Source organism: Octopus bimaculoides, chromosome 15, assembly GCF_046866305.1.
Source record: "Octopus bimaculoides isolate indiv1 chromosome 15, ASM4686630v1, whole genome shotgun sequence".
Lineage (NCBI taxonomy): Eukaryota > Metazoa > Mollusca > Cephalopoda > Octopoda > Octopodidae > Octopus > Octopus bimaculoides.
The window spans coordinates 50,961,897-50,985,980 of record NC_142942.1 but is presented as its reverse complement, the minus strand read 5'-3'; the positions used below and the strand labels follow the sequence as shown (position 1 = coordinate 50,985,980).

The following is a 24,084-nucleotide window of genomic DNA, read 5'->3' as shown; positions in this document are numbered from 1 at the left end:
TTTGGATCAGACATTTGGGACTCTTGCTTCTCTGATAATCTGTGTGCTTATCCAAAAATTCATGAGCTAAAAGCAGTGACATTATTTATGCTGCTTGTCAATAAATCATCTGCTGACTTTGCACTTTTGAAGTGATACAGAGTAAGGGATGACTTGACTTGACGAACCGATAAGGGTTAGCGACAGAACAAACATTTACATGTAAAACAATACCTCAATAACATATGCCTAATCCATGCTTGTGGAGAAAAACAGTTATGCAAATGAACGAAGATTATTTACACACATAACGCTATTTTATAATAGTGTATCATTTTACGACAATTTTCCTATCAAAAAACATACTTCTTAAACAGTGATAACAGAATTATCTCCCATAGGCCAAGCACACACGGTAATTTTAAGACTACGTGCTGGCGAAATCCTTAGATACTTGGACAAAATGCATAACGTTATGAGTTCAAATGTTACTTGGTCTTTCATTTTTTCATTTGTTCAGAGTTGATAATATAAGTACCAGTGGAGTACTAGAGACGATGTAATTTACTCTACTACTCTCCCAAAATTGCTGGCCGTGTTTCAACATTTTAAACCATTATTATCATGGAATACGTTGTTACTAAAATGCTAGCTGCAGAATGCTTGCAAGAGCTGCACATCATTCTTGAAACAGCTGTAAGGCTGCATACCTGCTTCTTTCTCCTCATCCAGCTTCGGATTTTACCTACGATGACAGCCTTACTTGCTATGTAATATCAATAATACAGACTTACATTATAACTGTTCCAGGAAAATAACGTATATCACAAACATTATGAACATTCCTCAACTGATCTTTTTTTAGCTTCTATTCTAACATTCATTTCTACCCTCAAGTTTTGTTAGATTATAAATGTCATAATCTAACGCAACACTATGTACATTAAAACTCACCTTCTTTCCTTATTTCTTTCTTTTTTTCTTTCTTTCTTTCTGTCTTTCTTTCTGTCTTTCTTTCTGTCTGTCTTTCTTTCTTTCTTTCTTTCTTTCTTTCTGTCTTTCTTTCTTTCTTTCTTTACTTACTTTATTTATTTATTTATTTGTTCATGGTTTTTATCTGAAATCTATACGTTTAGTATAAATCAGTTGTCATAAGTTATATAGTTTACATATTTTTACATGGTATGTTTGTATTGTTAGCCATTGGCATTTTAAAACTAGACTATAGAAAGTATAGTTACATACATGCACTCCCCCCCACACACACAACCATACAGATACATTTTAGATTAGATTGCCCATGTTCAGTCCATTGCAGGATGAAGGCCTCAGCATGTTCTCTCCACCAACCACAGTCTGATGTGTAGGCCATGAATTTGAGTTTGAGATCATGCTGGTTTGATGAGCTTACTCTGCCACATTGGTTCAACATGGTCTGGTAGAGGGGGCAGCTTTTATACTCATTCCCATGAGTAATTAAGTTGGATACATCGACCCAGATGCTCAACTGGTACTTATTTTATCAACCCTGAGAAGATGAAAGGCAAAGTTGACCTCGATGAAATTTGAACTCAAAACATTAAGGTGGATAAAATACCACAAAGCAATTTGCCTGGCATTTTAAGGATTCTGTATATTTTGAAGACATAATCCAGAATGTTAGGACATGTAAAGCAGACAAACAGGTCTACCATTCTCAGACACTCTTATATTAGCAAATATTCAACATCTCACATTAACTAGAAATTGAAAACCTACACAGCATGATTATGTCTAAGAAACCAGATGATTTGTAGAGGTTTTTTTGCTGAAATTCTGAAAACATCCTTTTGAGATATTTTCTGCCAGCTTTAACAAGCAATTTTTTTCTCAATTCAACATGTTCAAAGATAAAGCTTTGTTATAGTTATATGTTTGTCCTAGTTAACTCTGAAAGAGCAGACTTGTGGACCAGTTAGATTTTAAATACTATTGTTTTGTATGGTGAGATAAACATATTATATTTCAGACTATGTTATCTAGTATTTTCTTTTTATTCGTTGTGATTTTTATGTGTGGGGTAAGTTATTTCAATAATATTTGGTTGTTTTTTTCTAATAGTTTGAACATGTAGGATTTATATCTCATTTGCTAATTAGCAATAAATATTGTTGTTGTTCTGATTATTTGTAATCTGAGTTCAAATACTGCCAAGGTATTTATTAAAGGCAACAAGAAATATAAGGACACATTTTCAGAAGAGCCTGATTTCTACAGTTGATGAGAGCTATTATTCAGTGAAAGAGAGACAGAGAGGAGGGATTGATAGAGAGGGTGGGGGGAACCGATAGACAGAGCTCAAAGGAGAGAGACAGAGAGAGGAAGATGTAAAAGGAAGAGAGGAGTAGAAGCACATAAGCAATGACTTGCCTAATATTATATTTTATTAACGTCCCACTAGCGCCCCTTTGCTCCAAAACGCCCCCTCGAGCTCCAAATGGCACTCGTTGAAAACCTTTGGTCTAAATCAAGTGAAAAAAACAAACAAAAGAAATTATGTTAAAAATTGTTTCCCAATGTAATCTATGACATTCTATTTATAGCCACCTTATTTAGAAAATGGAATAACTGTAACCTTATCATTTAACTACCCCATCGTACTTTTTTTTAAGATAGATGGAAATTTGAGAGACCTTGATACTATTTCTGACAGCTCAAAGACCTCTCAAAAGTTTACCTTGGCTTTTGATTATTTGAATGTTATTAATTGATAGCATACATCTTTCAACATACTTTTGTCGTTTACCATATTTTCTCGTATGTTAAATTTCCTCTCCTCTCCTCTCTCTCTCTCTCTCTCTCTCTCTCTCTCTCTCTCTCTCTCTCTCTCTCTTCTGTCATTTAATATCTGGTAAACTCCACCTTCTTTCAACTTCCTTATTTGCAGATTCTCTGACCCGCCTCCATCGTTATCTGTATATAATATTATTTAGACAACATTAACTCTGTTCAGTTCACAACATTCTTTACTACGTTGGAAGATAAAAAAAAATAATAACTCGCTTTGCAAATATACCATAATTTTATTAACGTAAGTTGAATCACAATTAAATGACAATGAAAAAGAAAAAGAAAGGGGAGGGATTTAAATGGCTGGGTGGAGTGACGGGTTGTACATCCCTTAACAAATGGCAAGTTTAGCCATGCCCGTAAATTGTTTTTAACTAAATTTTTACTGAACGTCTGCAAAAATAACTCGCAATATCCAGTGTCGCTTTTTTACGTTCTGAATTCCCCAATTGAACAGTGAACCTCCAAGTTCGATAAATTGAGATAGCAGTCAAGTACTAAAGTCATTTTTATTATGTACCTCTTCTCCTTAAAATCGCAAGCCTTCTGCTTAAATTAGAAATACTTCAGAAGCAATTTTTTTCATCCGATATCATTTCGACTTTTCTTTGATGTTAACTTTATTATAGCCGACATTAGTTATATTACGAAAACAGTCGTGTGGTTAGCTATTTTATATTAATTTTGACAGTCGTTCATCAACAAATTCTGAGACAATGGATACCTTCACCTTCTTTACTATACCGAATTGTGTTCTCCTCTCGATTGTTCTTCTGCTATTATATATGTAAGTAAATTTATCAGCTTCTTATACAGAAAACAATTGCACAAACTTCGAATTGTAAAATATTATACCAACTAAATTACTAAAATATTTATACTAACGTTATAACTAAAACATTTGTATTCTCATTATGACTAAAAATTCTATACTCGCTATGACCGTTTTTAAATATCAATTAATTGTTTTTACATAAAAGCTCATTTAAAAGATAATTTATTAAAATGTTGTAAGAGTTAATTCTATGAGTTCACTTTTTTCACACATTTGTCCACCTTTTACTGCAATGCACGACAGAATACCGAGTTTACGGGCAAATTTCAAAAGAAATTTCTCTCCAATAGGTCTCTAGTGCTATTAGTGTGGACATATTGTGGCACTTAAGAGTCTACGCTATCTGCGCTTATGCCATCGTTGACATTGTTCTCCAATTGTCAATTCCTCCTCTTATATCAACATCTCACTTACACCATCAGTACGCTGTGTGCCTTTGTTTATACAGTAGAACCTCGCAATACGAGTGCCCCATTGTATGAGTAATTTGCTGTACGAGCCGAGACTCGTGCGAATTTTTGTCTTGAAGTACGAGCACACGAATCGTCCCATCTTTAAGGTAACTCAGTTAATAAGACCAGTTTACATATTTCTTTTGCATTCTCTTCTTTATAATTGTCATTTTACTTGTAACTACATCTCTGTTTTAAAACTCATGAAAAATTATTTTTGAGTGGTTTTTGTGGGGCTGGAAATTGGGAGATATGACGAGGTTCTTGCCGAAATCGCCTAGTGGACTAATCTGCAAAGGGTGAAGGCTAATAAACACCACCCACCACCAAAAAAGGGTACCAAATTCCTAAAGAAAGGCGAACCGTTTGCCATTTTGTATTAAACCTTAGACTGGGAGATGCAAGTTGACCTGAGGGGTAGACTTGTTTTTCGAGAGAAGATAGTGGTAACCTCACCCCAACTAGAGATATTTTTGCACTGCAGGTTCCTGCATCGTGGTCGAACTTACTGTGCCATAGGAGGACAGACTCGATATTTCCCACCAAGTAAAGAAATCGAAATATTAGGACTTAGATAACGAGGCTGGCTTGCAGCCTTATTTCCACTGAAATCGGCTGCCGCATCTTTTCATGTGGGTCGGTGTGTTATTTCCTGCAGAAAATAGGTCTGGGACTCGGACAACTGAAGAAAGCCATCGATAAAATAGGCACATCTAAAACTTGCTCAAGATAGCTATGGTTGATAAGAGACCGCAAGTGAAACCCTTTGGTTGGTGAAGACCAGTTCAGTGACCCTGAGATACTTGCTGACGATATGGAAGGGTTACCAGCATTGCAATGGATTTAGAATAGCTTACAAAACTGCTGAGTAGCTCCTGCAGTTTCTGTGTGGGGCAAAGCATCTCTGTTTGTTTCTCATACGTATGCGATCGCGCACACACACACACACACAATGTTACATAGGGGGATGATGGCAGAGAGACTGAGAGAAATTTGAATGCGAGGCAGACGAGTAAAAGAAGGAGACAGGAAGAGATAAGAAAAGCAAAATATATAAGGAAAAAAGTACAAGTGGATATATATATATATATATATATATATATATATAGTGAGAATTTACAGAAAAACAAAAGACGAAGACAGATGTGTAAACAACAAACAGATGTATTAGTTTAACGCTCGGGAAGTGAGAAAATCTTTTACGTTTCGAGCCTATATCTTCGACAGAGAGGAACACAGAAATAAACAGGGAGAGAAAATAGAAAAAGGTTTAGTGGCTAGCGATCTATCATGGCGAATGCCGGACTGAGGGGTCACACAGGAGAGCTATATATATATATATATATATATATATATATATATATATATATATATATATATATATATTTATGTATATATATAGTTTTTAGGAAAGCATAAATCCGGAGAAGCACACTCTAAGATGTAGAGCAGTTTATATTTTATCACTGGTGAAGGCCGGTTTATGGGGTTATCCTGGGGTTCCCGTCCATAAATGGTTTGACCTTATGGCGTAAGACCTCTACCCAGGGTCACCCCATAAACCGTCCTTCATCAGTGATAGAATATATAAATAGATATATGAGAGAAAGAGAGAGGGGGGAAGGTTAGTTATTAAAGAGAGATCTTAGTGAGAAAAAAATGACAGAGAAAGAAATATAATGAAAGAGAGAAAGACACAGTAAAGGGCAGAAAGAGAAAGAGAAAGACTGAGAGTAGATTTGTAGACAACATGTTTAAAAAACACAAAAGTAGTTTAAGGAAAGGGAGAGAATAAACAATAGAAAAGTATTGATGTAATATATCTGAAAGTTCATTCTGCATTCATAGACTTAACTAATCTCATCTTACACATAACAAAATATAATGTGTTTTACATCGGTCAACGTTGCAGAGAGAACTAAAGCAACAATCGGAGAACTCAGTGCAGGCGAACTGTAGCAAGATGTTTATAAAGTTGTTGTGCAAACTGTAATCGTAAATAATACGCATACACGCGCACATATATATGTGTATATGTATATATATATATATATATATATATATATGTATATGTGTGTGTGTGTGTGTGTATAATTAATCCAAAAAGCGGAGAAAAAACAACGCGAGGACGTGGTACCGGCAAAGTATTAAGAGACGCTCGTGGAAGGAAAGTCAGTTTTACGTTTCGAGCAAAGCTCTTCTTCAGAAAGAGAAGACAGAGGAAAGTCCAAGAGAAAAGGAAGATGTCGAAAAAAAAAAAATCGCGGTGCATATGGCGGAGACGTAACTCGACCCCTCCACCACTTTTTAAAAATTGTTGGTGCCAAAATCGCCAACAATCCACATGTAGTTACATTTTGGAATGACCGGAAGGGAATGGATGAAGAAAAAGTTCTTTCTAAGTCACGAGAGTGTAAGAGAAGGAGGTATCTGGGTTTATGTGTGGGTATGTGTGCGTGCGTGCGTGCGAGTGTATGTGTGGGTATGTGCGTGCGCACGTGTGTATGTGTGGGTATGTGCGTGCGCACGTGAGTGTATGTCTGTGGCTGTAATTGTGTGCGTGTATGTGTATGCGGGTGGTGGTAACTGTGTGTTTATGTGTTTTGGGAAGGAAAAAGATGGTTGAGGTACGGGGCATTCGGACGATGAGGTTGGTGGCAGTAGAGGGGAAGGCAGAAGAGGAGACGAGGTCATGGATGGTTGAGGACATGTGCTGCTGGTTGGAGGAGGTGGGGAAAGAGAGGAGGAGGCAATAGAAGAGAGGGTCTCGAAGCTGACTGAGTACTTCCTCCCTGTATAGGTCCACACGCCACACCACCACTGCTCCACCTCTGTCTGCTGGCCTGACAATGATGTCATTGCAGTGAAGATGATCAATTCAGCCCAGGTGATGTTGGTCCAGAGGGATCATTTTTCGAAATTGAATCAGTTGACCAGCGCATTGCAGTCATGCATGAACAAGTCCAGGCTGCTGAACTGGCCTGGAGGCAGAGTCCAGTAGGATGGGTAGCACCCCAGCTTCAAGAAACAATCCCGATTGTCATGACACTGTGTGGACGTGTGTGGACGCGTAGTTTGATGCGGCGCAGGAACTAGCTGACATCAGTGCGGGTCCCAAATTTGTTGCACTGGAGCATGATAGGTGTGAAGCAAAGACCCTTGCTGAGGAGTAAGCATTCGGCAGCAGACAGGGGAAGGTTGGGTGGTATAGTGATCAGGGTGGTGAAGGGAGTGGGTTCAGGGTCGGAATAGAAATGTCCGGGTGGTGACGTGTGGGATTGTAGTGGATACGGGGGAGAGGTGTGATGGGTGCTGAAGGGAGGGTGTCGGGGATGTGGGAGGGGGAGATTATTAATCCAATAAAAGGTGTCTGTTCAAGAAACATTTCAGAACATTCTGGCAATCCTTGAGATCCAATGTACCACATGGCAGTGAAACATGGGCTGTGACCACTGACAGCATGTGAAGGTTTGAAAGAAATGAAGCCAGCATACTCCGCTGGATGGATAATGTCAGTGTGCATGTATGATGGTGTAAGTGATTGGAAAAAAAAGTTGGGTATATGAGGCATTAGATGTAGTGAATGAGAAGATTGTGCTGATATGGTCATATGATGCATATGGACGAGGACAGCTGCATCGAGAATTTCCAATCTCTACTTGAGGAGTGAAAATTTGGGATGAAATTTTGAGAAAGGGTCTTCAGATGTTGGGCTTCACAGAGGAGACAACAAGGGACTGAGACAACAAAGGAGTGAGACTTTAGGCTTCTAAAACTACACAATGAACATATCTCATATTTCAACATTTCTCAAATTGAAAGCGGTGAGTGCATTTCTATGATCTAATATATTTTATTTTTCATTATAAACTAATTCAATTATTTTAGTTCAAGTATTTCTAAATTTTATAAACAATAATCTTGCATGTAATGTTTTTTCAATTACATATTAGATTGACAAAACAACCATACAGTTACTTCAAAAATATCAATATTCCTGGCCCAGAGCCATGGTTCTTTTTCGGAAATTTGTTAGAAGTCATGAAGAAGGTAGGTGGCATTTGAATTTTTCATACTCTATGTGTACTTTGTTTGATGGACTTAGATGGCTGAATGATAAAAAAATTATCATGTATACTTGTAAATAGGTTGCACATTTTTTACCAAAAATTTTGATAAAATCAGGTATGTGACTTATCAGAAGTAGATACTGGTGTATCAATAGTCGAGAAGATTTATCAATCAGACTACCTTCATAAAATCACTTCTACAAAATGTTTTAATATTTGTAAGCAAAGTTTTGAAATAAAGGTGTATATTTGAGAATATTTAACAAATATTACTTATGTTATGTGGGGGCCATTGTAACTCCTCAGATTATAGTGTGACCTATCAATAGGCCAACATCAAATAACTACTTTGACAACCCCAAACTAAGGGAGCAAGACAATTACATCGACTCCAATGTTCACCTGGTACTTATTTTATTCACCATGAAAGGGTGAAGGGCAAAATCAACCTCAGTAGAATTTGAACTCTGAACATAAAGACAGATGAAATGTATTCTGTCCATCATGGTAATGATTCTGCCAGCTTGTTGCCTTGATCCCTGTCTTAATATTGTTTTCAAATTTTGGCACAAGGCCAGTAATTTGTACTTATTTTATCGATCCCAAAAGGATGGAAAGCAAAGTTGACCTCAGTGGAATTTGAAATCGGAACATAAAGACAGATGAAATGCCGCTAATCATTTTGCCTGGCATGGTTATGATTCTGCTATGTCACTGCCTTGATCATCATCGTCGTCTAACGTCTGCCTTCCATGCTAGCATGGGTGGGTTGGTTTCACAAGAGCTGGTTGGGCCAAAACCTGCACCAGACTTCTATGACTGTTTTGGCAGGATTTTTACAGCTGAATGCCCTTCCAAACACCAACCACTCAGCAAAGTGGATTTAGTGCCTTTTTTTTTTTTTTTGTGGCACAAGCACAAGGGAGGTGAGTTGTGCTTTTTACGTGACACAAGCACAGATGAGGTCAGTTTCGACAAGATTTTTACAGCTGGATGCCCTTCCGAACAACCACTTTACAGTGTGGACTGGCTTCTTTTAAGTGGCACCTGCACTGAAAGAGTCACCAAGTACTTGCAGAACAAAAAAAATTTGTCTTGTTAAGTGTGGGTGGGATACACAGCACTTTTAGAACACAGTTTCGCTGATGTGGGCAGGGCTTCTCAAGAACTTCATATCGCCAGACATCTTGGTCCATTGTCACTTCCTCCATGAGACCCAATTTCCTGAGATCAATCCTTACCACTTCATCCCCTGTTTTAATATTAAAAGCAATGGCTTCACTTCACAACTTGGGGATAAATATTAAGGAAAATCGGGCTTTCCTATATTCTTAGAATATATCGTATATTTCTGGTGCAAATGTATGAATTAGAATTCAGTGTGTATCAATGCACTAACAGTTACTGGTCAGCTGTCAAATTCTCACATTTTAAAAGTTTATGTAATTTTTAGTATTTTTTTTATCAAACACTGAAATTTCAAGAAAATTACAAGGTCCCACTTTACTATCTAGAAATGCACATGTTTGAGCGCATGATTTCCCACGAAGAAACTTGCAAATGCTACAAAAAATAGTATTCTGTTATTCATGTCAGTCATGTGGCTGTAGTCATACTGGAGCATTTTCTTCTTTGTACTTTTTAAAATATACCAACCAGTAGAAACTCTTCATTTTCCTGGTTTGTGTGTGTGTGTGTGTGTGTTTGTGTCTGTGCGTGTGTGCATGTAATATTGGTTTCAAATTTTTTGCCCAAAGCCAGCAATTTTGGGGAAGGGATAAGTCGATTACTCTTCTTCCTCCTCCCCCTCCTGTGTTCAACTGGTACTTTTTTATCAACCCTAAAAAGATGAAAGATAAAATCAGTCTTGGCAGAATTTGATTGTACTATTTTATTCTGGAGGTGTTGTCACCCCACCCGACCCATTTTCTGATGCTTAATCCCTCCCACCCCATTTTTTTTCTTTACTTTGTTTCTTTATAATAAAATTGTGATTGGATCTTTATGTAAATAAAACTAAATATGTTTATTAATGCAAGACTATTCATAAAAATATTATCTTGGAAAAGTGAAAACAACAAATAATTAAACCTTTCTATATTGAAATAACAATTTAGTTATTCTTTTTTAGGGAATGGCAACATTTGACAAAGAAATGAAGCAGAAATATGGAGAAGTAACAGGGTATGAACATTTTTAACCGTTATATCTCATTCTGATGTGATGACTAAATGTGTACATTTTAATGTTTACACCTCATGAAGTGCAACTGGGGGTAAGAAAATAGATATATATGAATTTTAGGATAATTAAAATATATTTGCAACATATTTCGACTTCCAAAGGAAAATTCACTGCAGCTGCAATGGAGAAAAGATTCTCTCTTATGATAAACGGTGTAAAAACACCATATCAATTCAGTGTTTCCATGTAACAGATTGCCACATGTGCATTTCTAGCTCTTTAGCCTTTCTCAATGTGTGTGTGTGTGTGTGTGTGTGTGTTAGTGTGGCTAGCCACATCAACCGCAGTGCCTGATTTGGCTCCTTGTTCATAAATCTTATGCCTGATTATATATATATATATATATATATATATATACTGGAATGCTTCCACACTCTCAGGATCGTAAACACATGCACACCACATACGTACACATGCATGTCCTTACATATTTGATAACAGTGACAGGGATTTATAACCATGTGTCCAGTGCTGTTGTATTGCCGGTGATATTTCTATTTCTCTCATATTTTCTATTAAGCATTGATCATTGTTGTTCCATTAGAAATATAACTTTATGTATCAGTTGTATTATTGTGTCAAGATACTTTAACATCTGTATTGAGTGTGTGGCACAGTTATTCAAGTCAGTTGGTGATACAACATCACCAAAGCTCATTTAGATCAACAATTATATCTATATTTGTTGCCAGTACATGTCAAAGTAATTCATTTAATTTTAATCTTTAGTAAATATTTTCTTTTGTTAAAACATAATTGTTTCTTGTTAATTATTTTACTTCCAACTTTAAATATGTTAACAATCACTGAAATGTTAGTTTTGGCTCCTGTGCAGGTGGCACGTAAAATACACCATTTTGAGCATGGCCGTTGCCAGTACCTCCTGACTGGCCTTCGTACCGGTGGCACGTAAAAGCACCCATTACACTCTCTGAGTGGTTGGCGTTAGGAAGGGCATCCAGCTGTAGAAATTCTGCCAAATCAGATTGGAGCCTGGTGTAGCCATCTGGTTCACCAGTCCTCAGTCAAATCGTCCAACCCATGCTAGCATGGAAAGCGGACGTTAAACAATGATGATAATAGTGTTGTGGAAATTTTACTGTCTATGCTGTAGACACAAAAACCAATCATATTATAACTTCTGGAAGATATACAGTGCAATTTTGTGAGCAGATATGAAAATTTGAATTGTAATTTTCCTATATTTTCTTACTTTTACAGATTTTACATTTGTAATCAACCTCATATACTCATCAGTGACCCAGAAATGGTTAAAGAAATTTGCGTCAAACAGTTTGCTATATTTTCAAATAGATACGTAAGTTTACTTTTTAAAATTTAAGATGTTTTAGATCCAGGCATGCATCTAAGCTTTCTTTTCTTGCCTCATTAATAGATTTTCAATAAGATGTGAACCTACAGCTGAATGGCACAAGAGAGAGGTTCTCTCGTTGAATTGGCTTTAAGAAAACTGCACAAATCTATTGTAATAATGAGCTTGTTTGTAAGTTTGTCGAAAATCACGCAATGAGGGAGTAGCAGAGTTGAGTAAGAGTAAAAAATGAGATGAAACAAAATGGTAATAATAATGAGAGAGGGATTGGTATCAAACAGCACTGCTCTCTCTCTCTCTCTCTCTCTCTCTCTCTCTCTATCTCTCTCTCTCTCTCTCTCTCTCTCTATCTCTCTCTCTCTCTCTCTCTCTCTCTATCTCTCTCTCTCTCTCTCTCTCTCTCTCTCTCAACAAAATCCTTTTCACTTTATTGATGAATGCTTCCTCTCTCTATCTCTCTCTCTCTCTTTATCTATTTATCTATCTATCTACAGACACACACACACACTCTCTCTTTTTCACTCACTCTATCTCTATTACTCTCTCTCTCTCTCTCTCTCAACAACATTTTCATTTTCATTCGACGAATGCTGATTTTTCTTTTTCTGGTAAACATTGATAACAGTATATAAGATAAGTAAATAAGATTTTTGCACCTCAAAATCAATGACCCTAGGGTAATTGGTTAATTTCTAGGTCCTCATCAACAACCAGGATAGTTGATTTTCAATTACTTGGATATTAAGCTAATATGATCATAGCTTTTACCAATGCAAAAAGATTTTATCCACTGATAAACAATGTTGTTTATCAGTGGATTATCCTAATCCAAAATTTGATTTGCAGATTCAGAAATCTTTTTGACTTTTCTCATTTACCCCACAAAATGTGATATATTTCTCCTCTTTTCTCTCTATTTTCATTTCAAAGAAAGATGGAATAATTGCTTTGTAATATCTTCTTCATGGTGTTTTCACATTTTATTGCTGCAAAGATTTCTTAGAAAAATTTGATCAGATGTCACATGTTCTTTATAGGATGTATTTCCACCAGACAAAATTGGGGATAAATTCATAAGCTTTCTCACAGACAATCATTGGAAGTTTGCCCGTACTCTACTGCTCCCAGCCTTCAGTACCAGTCACTTCAAACAGGTAAGATCAATTCCATTTCCTTTTATATAGTCTTAATTTAAAATATGTTGTTAATACATTTAAATATTATTTATCCTTTCCTTCAATCATTAGTTGATAAGCAAGAGGCTTTATAAATTTGGTTAAAGGTAATAAACTGTAATCATCTAACAAATCATAATGTTAATAGTTGTGCCAGGGCAAGACTCCTCTTTACAACAAACTCAGATATTGTTGCTACCAAGCTTATTTTCCATATACTATCTGGAGAAAGTCTTCAATGCTGACACATTGACTTAATAAAAGTCTATAAGATACACCTTTTCATCATTAGATTTCACCACACTTAATTATGTCAATTACATAACTTTATAATTGTGTTGGGGAGAATGAATTTGATTCTACTAATTAATATACCTTTTTTCTAATGGCCTAGGTAGGAGGAATGATCTTTACAAATGTCTGCTGGCTTTCAATGACCTGAGGTATTCATGTATTTCAGTAATTCAATGACTGATGGGAAAGGAAGTGGGGGGGGGGGGGAATTTCAACCATGTTTTGTGGTCTGCTACCACAACAGCTCCTTTATAGGAGCCAGTTGGCTCAAGACATCATCAGGAGGAACCACATCCGGTTTCACCTTTCGGAGGCGTCTTCAGCTCTGGTGTTGAGTGCATGTCTTCTTTGTTCTGTTCCCTGGCCTCTTCGATGCAGTGTCAACGAGTGTCAACAGCCGACTGACTGTCTTGTCAAATTTCCCTTTAAATACCTGCTGCTAGGCTCCAGCAGGCAGCCCCAGCAAGTTGTCACGTGACACTGTCTAGACTTTAACTGACCAAGTTGTCACAGTAGGAAATGAATTCCAGATTATTGGTTGACTGGGAAGGCTATTGGACTGTATGGTTAGTGCAGCTTTTAAAGATAAGATACAGCAGATGTGACAAGAGGAGGTGTTTCATGTGGCATTAAGTAGAAATAGTATACAACAACTAGTTTCTGTCAGAAGACCAATGTAGACCGTAGTTGTAGGGAGAATTGTTAAAATGAAGAGATAACATGATTTATATTTTCAAGAATTGTTAGAAAATCAACTCTCTTAAATGTCTACAGCAGTAAAACTAAAAGCATGAGAAAAGAATAAGAACTATTTTGGGAATTTCAATTTCTTTCAGACAATGGGAATTATGAATAGTGTTGTGAAAAACCTGGAAGAAAACTTTTCACTTTTTGCTGACAGTAACAAAGCTGTTGAAATAAAACAGTGAGTGACACTGTTTAAACTGATTTACTTTTGTGTTGTTCTTGTTGTTATGTGTAAGTATGTAAGAGTGTTTATGTATTGATGTCAAATAAAGTCTTTATTTTTAACCAAGTTATACAACCATGTTTGTATAAACTATCATAGCATCATCATCATCATCATCATCATCATTCTTTAATGTCCGTTTTCCATGTTGGCATGGGTTGGACAGCTTGACTAAAGCTTGCAAGCCAGAGAACTGCACCAGGTTCCAGTTTGATTTTGCTTGGTTTCTACAGCTGGATACTCTTCCTAATGCCAACCACTTTACAATGTGTGTTGGGTGCTTTTAACATGGCACCAACACAAGTACTTTTATATGGCACTGGCACAGGACTTTTGTAGGCCAATCCCCTTCACCAGTGGATGCGACCATAACACTTCTGCTGTGGACAATAGGTCTTCTTGAATACAGCAAGGTACCAGGTATCCTGGTCCTTTGTCATCCCGTCTGAAAGTTTCGGCATTCAGTAAGGATTGTACTGTCTATGCCAAAGAGCACCAATGTAGGTATTTGACCCATTCAAGTGAAAAATTACAAGTAATTTGTTAATTCTATAATAAGCAGAAAAAAAAAAAAAAGAAATCATGTCTTTCTCACTATGCATGATATATTTCTATTTGGAGAGAAAAACTGGAATTGCTACATTTCCAATAATTATAAGCAATGTAAGATATGTGAAATAATTTAACCCGTGAATTGAATCTATACCATCATGTCACATACTAGTAGCATCTCTTTTGTTTTAAAATGTACTCAATGCACAACAATAGTTCACAATTAAAAAGTATTTAAAAGAGCAGAGCAAAGTGAGTTTTAGTATTATTTTAGTTTCTTATACCTCTATTTTTATTTCAGAATATTTTCTCATTACACGATTGATATGATTTCATCTACAGCATTCGGCATCGAAGTTAATTCAATGAAGAATCCAAATCATGCATTAATAAAATGCTTTGACAAATTCTTTTATGTCAATTTTCGTAACCCGATCACTTCTGCTCAAAGTAAATATTTATTTATTCTCTTAAGATATGTTATTGAATGAATATGACCTCGTTGTTATTAATTGTGCGCATTGCAGTGACACACATCATGTGTGTGCTTGAATCCATGTATGTTTAAATGAGTTTGTATGTGTGTGTAAATTTTAACCTCTATACCATCATGAAAGGCTGTAACTATGGTAAAGGTACAGAAAAGAAGGAAAAGCCACACTCAGCAAATATCACAATAACCTTTTATCTTGGTTACAAAATAAGCTGAAATTAAGCTCCTTTTTTTCGCTTTATATATAAATAAATCATTGCAATTCACTCTTCAGATACATGAATTATACAACACTAAATTGAAGCCTTTTGTTTTCTCTCCAGAAAATTCCACTTTCTCTTGAACAAATCTATAGATAGCAAGGCACCTAGCCTATCTTTCATTGCATTTACAATATTTACCTCTACAGAATTAACACAAAAATGCCAAAAACAGTTGACTGCGAGATGGAGAGCATTTTTCTTTCATCTGAATTAGAATATAAGCTTGTTGAGAAAATTTGGTTCTGTTTTAATTGTTGATTTCACTAAAACCAAACATACTCTCAATAGATTCTCAATATCTTGAGTTTCAAAGTTCCTAGTTTTGATCAGTGAGTTTATTTATTAACATGTATATCATTCATTTCAAAAAAACTAAGGTTTATTGGTTTATTACATGGAATACAAATTCTTATCGTCAATATAAACACAGTACTAATTAGACGGAGTATTTGTTGTTTCAGCATTATTTCCAGTAATTCCAAAAATTCTGGGTTTACTCGGAATCAAAAGTAACTTTTCCAGCTCATTGCAGACTATGGCTAAGTTTTCCAAAGATATTATAGCAGAACGGAGAAAAAATAAAACGGTAATATTTGAAATTTATTTAATGTTATTGAGCATTCCATAGTTTGTTTTCAATCAAAGTTTTTTTAAATGTCTTTTATAACAAGCAAGAAAATCATTTTTTTCCAGTAAGAAAATGAGATTAGACAGTGACAATTAGAATTATATACTATCTACTGAAAAATATGAAATATATGTTCTGCATTTCCTTATTACAGTTTCTATTTAACCATATTTACAAGAAATTAAAAAGGAGTTTTCTATATTACTGCTCTGTTCATCATGCGTTTATAGAATACCAAATCGCATTTTGCCATATCACGATATACATCTCATTCATATTAATGTTCCACTTGTCCAAAGAAATCTACCAGTAAAATCCAGTGATTGCATATTTCTAAAATTAGTGCTTAGAATGCCTAATATTTATATTAAAACCTCAGTAATTTTATTCAGCTATTTAATATTTCTAGATTTTCTTGTCGGTTTTAGGTAAGACACGATTTTCTCCAACTTTTGTTGGATGCAAAACTTGAAGATGTTGATAAAATTGACGATGATATGAAGCATGAACTGGAAACACTCACATTTGAGAACATGCGTGACTGGAGGGCGAAAAGAGGCAAGTAAATTTTGATTATAACAAAGAATAAGTAATTTGGTTATTTGAAATATAGGTTTGATATACAAAATGTATATAAAATGTATATAAAATGTATATAAAATGTATATTAAATGATGTATATATACAAAATGTATATAAACACTTTAGATACAATATTCTGCAGAAATTCACTGAGAAAAGACCAAAGTCTTAGTAAGTAGGAAAACAGGTAAATCACAAATCCCTTCGAGGGGACAGCCCTGTTCGATAAGTAAGAAGTGTGTTAGTAGAAACTACATAGTGCAAGCTTTGAACACATAGAGGGCGTAGTGGTATGATGGGAAGGTTAACAAAGAAAATAGACTTTGTGTGTAGCAAATGTGTGGGTACAATAAACACTAAGAATGTGCAGAGAATAGACTAATATATATATATATGAGTGAATGATACACACACACACACATATATACGTATATTTGTGTGTGTATAATGATATATATATATATATATATATCTGTGTGTGCATGATTGTTTTTATATGTATGCACATAAGTACCACTCATTCAAACTAATCTGTTAACTACGAAGAACTCTATCATTAAACCATGAAGGTACAATAGTAATTTAAAACTACCACCAAAAACAAAAGCACCTGATGCATGCTTGATGGCAATGCATACACCAGTGAAGATCTTTACCAATGCACGAGGGTGCATAGTGCTTTTCTATGCTATGGTTTTACTGCTTCAGTAAGACCCAGAAAAACAGTTGTCTGAAATGATGTCTTAATCACAAGAACCATGAAAACCTGTAAGGTCTTCAGTGTCTGAAGCAGTATAAAATTTGACTGTTTACATTAGTTGAACTGGTGTATTCATCTTGATTGTTGCTTTCACTACATTTCAGCTGTTGTATGCTCCTGCCTTCTTCAGACATCTTGTGTTGAACTTAGTTGTTGTATTGCAATTTCAGACCTAACCGTTTATTTGATCCACAGCAGATACACTGCTCTCATTCTGCTCTCTGCGTTTCATGAGAGAGAGCAGAATGAGAACAGTGAAACATTCGTGCCAACTAGTGGAGAGCTCGTGCAGATCACATGATGCAGTCACCAGACACAATTATAGCTGCAAATGCAAACGCAGAATGTCAGATAAAGGTGAAACAAGGCCGTGAGAAAGAGAAAGATGTAGATATTACAAAAATTGGATTCATGCAATCTTATCAGATAAGGGTGAGTGTGTACAAAAACAATTAAGTTATCTAACGAAGGCTGATAGTATTGGTATAGTAATGGTATCTGTCCTCTAGCCAGCACAACACAATAGTCGTTTGTCCAATCAGATCAGAAAACAAATCAACAGAGAGATCATCCAAACACTATGATTGGAAAACATAGCTGTTCATAAATTGAGTTGCAAGCCAGTGTGAAGAAACAAATCTAACAAAGAAGTAGTTAATTACTCATCGTGTTACTACTGTCTTTTTTAAAGATATTTTGGTGTCTAGTACATATGACTGCATTGTTGTAATCAAAACGTGTGTGTGTTGCTCAACTGTTCTGTTTGTAATTATTCCTATTGGCTTTGTAAACACCCCAAAATTATATCTGCTCACTTCCATTACTGTATATTTATTGCCAGCTGCAAGTTCTATATGTCTCTATCAAAAAGACTGAATCCTTAGTTCAGGATATTTCAATCTTACTATATAACAACATAAGCACAATTTACCATCTTTTATTAATGCAGGTTTAACAGATGAAGAAATTGTTTCTCAGGTGGTGTTGTTCTTATTTGCTGCACACTTAACAACTTCAACTGCATTGGGGTTTTTTTCCTATATCCTTGCCACTCAACCAGAAATACAGCAGAAGGTATATGATGAAGTGATGGATGTAATTGGTGACGTAAGTTTCCTTAAGATTTTGGCACAAGACCTGTAATTTGGTGGGAGGGGCTAAGTTGATTACATCAACACAAGTATTCAGCTGGTACTTATTTTATCAACCCTGAAAGAATGAACGGCAAAAAACACCTGAAGATGTATAAACTGCTGCCAAGCATTTCACCTGGTGTGCTGGCAAGTCAGTAACCTAATAATAGCTGAATAATTCATAAACTAAAGATGTTGTAGTGATGTGTGCTGCTGTACTATGTGATAAACAGTTTTGAATTCAAGTAATATGTATTGTATTGAAGAATCGCACTTGTGTCCAAACATAATGCAAGAGATCTGCAATTTGGTAGCTCATCACTCTAAAGATTTGGTTGTCTGTGACTTACAAATTCCAGTCATAGTGAATACAAATGATTAGAGAAATTTAGCATTAATTATTTTAGAAGTCTATCTAAGCCAGTCAGACATTTCTAACTATAGAAGCTATTCAGTTAGCTGCATATGTCTGAGGTGATTGTGAGATATTGCTTTGTGTATATATATTTTGACTAATATTATTGGGATATTAATAAAAATAGAATAATTATTTTTACTACAAAATTAAGATATGAACAAATTATGATTACTCACAAAAGTGTGGAAATGACAGTAACTATTGTGAATTTAATATCAACATAGTCCTAAACTGTATTTTGTTAAATGCTTATATTTCACTTATTTTATTTATGATTCAATAGCAGATCAGTGTAATGAATTGAATTTGATATTTATTTGTTTGCAGAAAGTACCTACGTTTGAAGATTTGAACAAACTAAGTTACCTCGATATGTGTATATCTGAAATACTTAGACTGTATCCTCCATCATTCAGGTAGTGTTACAAGGTTTACATCTATATGAAATAATTAAATAATGTTTGTTGTAAAGAAGTGAACTAAAATGATGCATTATGAATTTTATTTATTTGTATCAGGAATATCCCACGTTAAATTGTATCAACTGTATGGTTTGTTAATAGAATATATTCTACTTAATACGAATGAAAACTATAGAGAAGGGATATAAGACTACTTGTTGTTTATGGCCTTTTTTAAGAGAAGCGAGCAAGTAATTGAAAAGTGAATGAACAATTTGGCAGTGAAAATTATAAAGGAAAGTTACGATAACCAATGGCACATCTCCAATTCCATAACTCCCTATTTGTATCAATATTCTTCCCTTATTGTTTTGAAAAATGTGTTCCGCAAGAAATATATAATAGTACCAAAAATGTGCTTCATAAGAAACATATAATAGTACCATAAGACATGCATAATAGTACCAATGGCATATCTCCCATTCTATAGCTCCCTATTCATATCAATATTCTACACTTGTTTTTAAAAATATGTTCCATAAGAGATATATATTAGTACCAAATTTTATAACTTTTCATTACAACAAATTATGACATCATATGTTAGACTGGAGGAATTTGAACTAAGAATGTAGCATTTTGCCCAACACAAAACATTTTCCCTGTTTTGCTAATGATTGTGTCTGCTAGACACTTTAATATATATCTGTATATTTTATAGAATTATTCTTAGGTATTCTTAATTAATATTACAATTAATTAAGAATTTTCACTTTTGTTTATTTATAAAGGCTTCAGAGGTATGCCAAGGAAACTGTTAAGATAAAGGACTGGATAATTCCGAAGAACATTCCTGTAGACATATCTATTTATAGCCTTCAGCACGACCCTGAATATTGGCCGGAACCAGATAAGTTTATTCCAGAAAGGTAGGTAAATTATTAAAATTTTGATATAAGAAAACAAAGAAATCCAATATTGATATATTTAAAAATAAATATATTTAAAATATATATATATATTTAAAAAATCTATATAGAAGCATTCTACATGCATGCATGCCCCCACACACATGTGTGCATGTGCATGCATGTAAACGCACATATTTACCAAGTATCTAATAACCATATCGTTAAGCTATTGTACTCTGCAACCCCAACCCTGCAGATACTATGACTGGGAATAGTAACTTTACACTATAAAAATACAAATGTTGTACATCCACTGATATCTGATGGTCAACTTCTTAATTTTACTGATCCTGACATCCAGCATCATACCTTCCCAATTCTTCTATCCGTGCAGACTGACCATCAATCTAACCCAATATATATGTATATATATTTATTATTAAACATTTAAAACATTTTGTTGTCTCATTTTATTTAACATATACATGCTCACACTAGACCCGCATTAGACTCTTCATTGATATTATTATCGAACTGAGAGTCTAACTATGGCCCTCCTGTAGCACATACATAGCCTTATCTGCCATCTTGGGTCTTCTGGATACCAATACCTCACACACACACGCATCTCATCTCTGCTAACTCTTTTCCTAATTAATTGAGCTACGTCCCTTTCGTCAACTTTCATCACCTGGGCCAGAAATTTGATGCCTCTGTAATTATTTCTGTCTAGGGCATCACCCTTGTCTTTGTAGCAGTTGACTATAATATTGCTACACTGATCATTGGGCATGACTCCCACTTGGACAACCTGATTAACTATATTGATGACCAGGTCATATCTCACTCTGTCAGATATTTTAAGCATCTCAGCAGTGATTCCTGATGGGATGAAGGCTTTTCCTGTCTCTATATCCTTAATTGCTTTATCTACTAAGCTACTGTCAACCAGATAGCTGGTTCCTCTGTTAGGTTCACATTAAGCAGGCTGTCTTTCTCCCATGCATTTTCTACACTTAGCAACCTTTCATAGTAGCACTTCCAAGCCTCCTTCTTTGCAGCCTCACTAACTACAAGTGAGCCATCATCTATGCAAACACATTGCTCTCCTACCACATCACGGTTTTCTCTGAGACTGCTTTGCAATCCCTAATACTTCAAGCCTCTGGTCTTCACATCGCTAGACATAAACAAACTTCCTCCTTTCTGCTTCTCCCTTGATCAAGCATACCTGTCTTCTATCTTCCCTCATAGCTACCTGGTGTAGTTCTTTGCTACAATACAAAACACATATAGATGAATAACGATATATTATGCACCTTACAAGGTAAATTCTTGTTCTAAAATTGTATGTATTTTATATTACTTTTTAGTGTATCATAAAACTGTCATGATTTACGAATCGTTTGGTATTTTCTAATAATGGTACTCTAATCTTCAGATTTGCACCTGAAGCAAAAGACAAATTGAATCCTTATACCTTCTTACCATTCGGCTTTGGACCAAGAATGTGTATAGGCCAAAAAATGGCAAGAATAGAATTTAAGCTAGCTATCTCTACCATAATCAGAAAATATAAATTTGTGAAATCTCCGGAAACCGAGGTAAGATAATATGAATATGAAATCTTAATATATAAAACAGAGTTTGTGCGTGTGTGTATGTGTGTGTGCGCACATATGTTCCTTATGGATTTGAAAACCTGGTTGTCGATTTTGACGTGTGAGGTATCAAAATGTTTCCATAATCTTTCAGCGACCGAATAAAGTATGTTTTCTGCAACTCTGCTTCCCTTATCTTTACGTCTTACATAGAACATAATGAGAAAATGTTTAGAATACATGGAGTTTTATGAGGGAATGAAACTTTGAAGATATACCGTCAACTTTATTAGTATTATTTAGTAGATAATCTAATGTGAAGTATATTTGTGTTTTGTTTAGCCCAGATTTGCCTCTGATGTAGTAGAGTCATCGCATAGTTTTGCTTTTTTTCTTCTTCTTGAAATACTGTAAATCTGTGTCTTTCTTTTGACGAAAGGCTGTGTTTTAAGAGAGGTTTGGCTGCTATCTGTAGTAGCTCAGGTTACTACAGATACACCTGTGTGTATATATGTGTGTATGTGTGTGTGTGTGTGTGATGTTGTAGTGAAAAAAATACTTTTTCTCAGAATATTTTGCACACTAATTTTGTAAGAAATCTGGACGTCTTTCTTACTACAAACCATTCAACTTCAAATTACATTTGTTAATTGTTGGAAGTCTACATCTGCATTTTAAGTTTATTTATTTTAAACTTCAGCTGAGATAAATATGTAGAAGAATATTATTGTTTTTAATAATCTCCTATTTAATAGAATCTCTTTCATGAAACATTTATTACTGTTACCTTAATGCAAAATCACAAACGAAATAAAATGTAACACATTATTCCACTGGGAATTCTGGACACCTCAGATAATCTTAGGAAAGACGTGATCTTCGTTCCTTTCAGCAGAATCATAACATTTTTTTCCAATGCAATTAATGAGGTAAGTCTAGACGATACAACTGGGAATTGAAACTGGATTGCATGTTGGCTGGCTGAATGCATAGTTTATTACTGTACCCTCAGCCCCACTAGTATAGTTAGAAATGAATTTGGAACTCACCTGGGGATATAGGAAATCGACATTTGAAGTGTTAATGCATCTTCTGAAGTAAAGTGAATTTTAAGTGTTGTGTGATGACTTTGACTATTTGAAATCTAAATTTTCATTGGACAAGGTAAGAATTCTTCACTTATAAATGAGTTTTTGTAACTGTTATAAAAATTAGAAGATTTTACCTTTTGACTGAATCTGAAATTTTTTAAAAGGTATCATTAATTAGTCGCATGATATTGATTGTTACACTTCATCATTCATCAGCAATTGAAATATCTCAATGCTTACTGACTTTATTTCCTGGTAATTCTCTTTCTAGGTTCCTCTTAAGATAGGAGGGCAAATATTTCTTTTTGCAGAGAATGGAATATGGTTGAAGGCTGAAAAACGATAATCTGAAATTTGCCAAGGAAATGTGCTCTAATGTTCTTCACATTTTTACCAATAAAATTACTTTCTGTAGACAACACCAGAATAATTCTGTAACAATATGAATTCTTTTTCTTATACCATTAGCATCATCATCATTTAAAGTCTGCCTTCCATGCTAGCATGAGTGGGATGGTTTCACAAGAGCTGGCCAGGCCAAAGCCTGCACCAGATTTCTGTGGCAGTTTTGGCAGGATTTTTACAGCTGGATGCCCTTCCTAACCCCAACCACTCAGCAGAGTATATATTAGCAACTTTAGTCTCCAGGCCAGAACAATGTCAAGAAGCAGACCAATATGGAAAAGGATTTGAAAGCTTAAGGACCTTTCATATGGTCAGAGATTTAGGGACATCCTAATTGAGAAATTTGATGAGAGAGAGGAGCAGCTACAAACTTGTGACATAGTGGGCAACTGGGAATTCCTGTGGGATAGCTTGCTGAGTGCCACAGACCAAATCTGTGGCTGGTGCAAAGTCCCTTCCAGACCTAGGATAATGTGGTGGTGGAACAATACCGTAGACAGGGCTGTTAGAGCGAGGAAACAGGCCTGGAAGGCCCAAAAGAGTTGGGGTAGCATGGAACTGTATCAGATAACCAGAAGGGAAGCTAGGAGACAAGTATAAGCACACATTACGCTCTCAAAGTGGTTGGTGTTAGGAAGGGCATCCAGCTGTAGAAAACCATGCCA

At 35.4% G+C, this 24,084-nt stretch overlaps 1 protein-coding gene across 4 annotated transcripts; it reads left to right on the top strand.

The window, feature by feature from the left end:
* The first annotated feature begins 1,918 nt into the window (after nt 1-1,918).
* LOC106870822 (cytochrome P450 3A8) lies at nt 1,919-23,441 on the top strand. Of its 4 annotated transcripts, none has more exons than XM_089363940.1 (15): nt 1,919-2,038; nt 3,500-3,595; nt 8,049-8,145; nt 10,297-10,349; nt 11,631-11,727; nt 12,780-12,896; nt 14,048-14,136; nt 15,035-15,183; nt 15,951-16,075; nt 16,546-16,675; nt 18,409-18,566; nt 19,338-19,426; nt 20,203-20,340; nt 21,764-21,926; nt 23,286-23,441. In XM_089363940.1, the coding sequence occupies exons 2-15, from the start codon at nt 3,525-3,527 to the stop codon at nt 23,358-23,360; spliced, it is 1,551 nt and encodes a 516-aa protein (XP_089220066.1). In that variant the 5' UTR covers nt 1,919-2,038; nt 3,500-3,524; the 3' UTR covers nt 23,361-23,441. The 4 variants fall into 4 exon arrangements, with proteins under 4 accessions (XP_089220066.1, XP_014772532.2, XP_089220065.1 ...); XM_014917046.2 differs by lacking the exon at nt 1,919-2,038 and adding an exon at nt 2,906-3,049; XM_089363939.1 differs by lacking the exon at nt 1,919-2,038 and adding an exon at nt 3,170-3,302.
* The last annotated feature ends 643 nt before the right edge of the window (nt 23,442-24,084 follow it).

Coding starts and splice junctions, on each gene's coding strand:
- LOC106870822 (XM_089363940.1), top strand. CDS start 3,525: ATGGATACCTTCACCTTCTTTACTATACCGAATTGTGTTCTCCTCTCG. Junction 16,076..16,545: donor AACGGAGAAAAAATAAAACG/GTAATATTTGAA, acceptor TGTCGGTTTTAG/GTAAGACACGATTTTCTCCA. Junction 21,927..23,285: donor TGAAATCTCCGGAAACCGAG/GTAAGATAATAT, acceptor TTCTCTTTCTAG/GTTCCTCTTAAGATAGGAGG.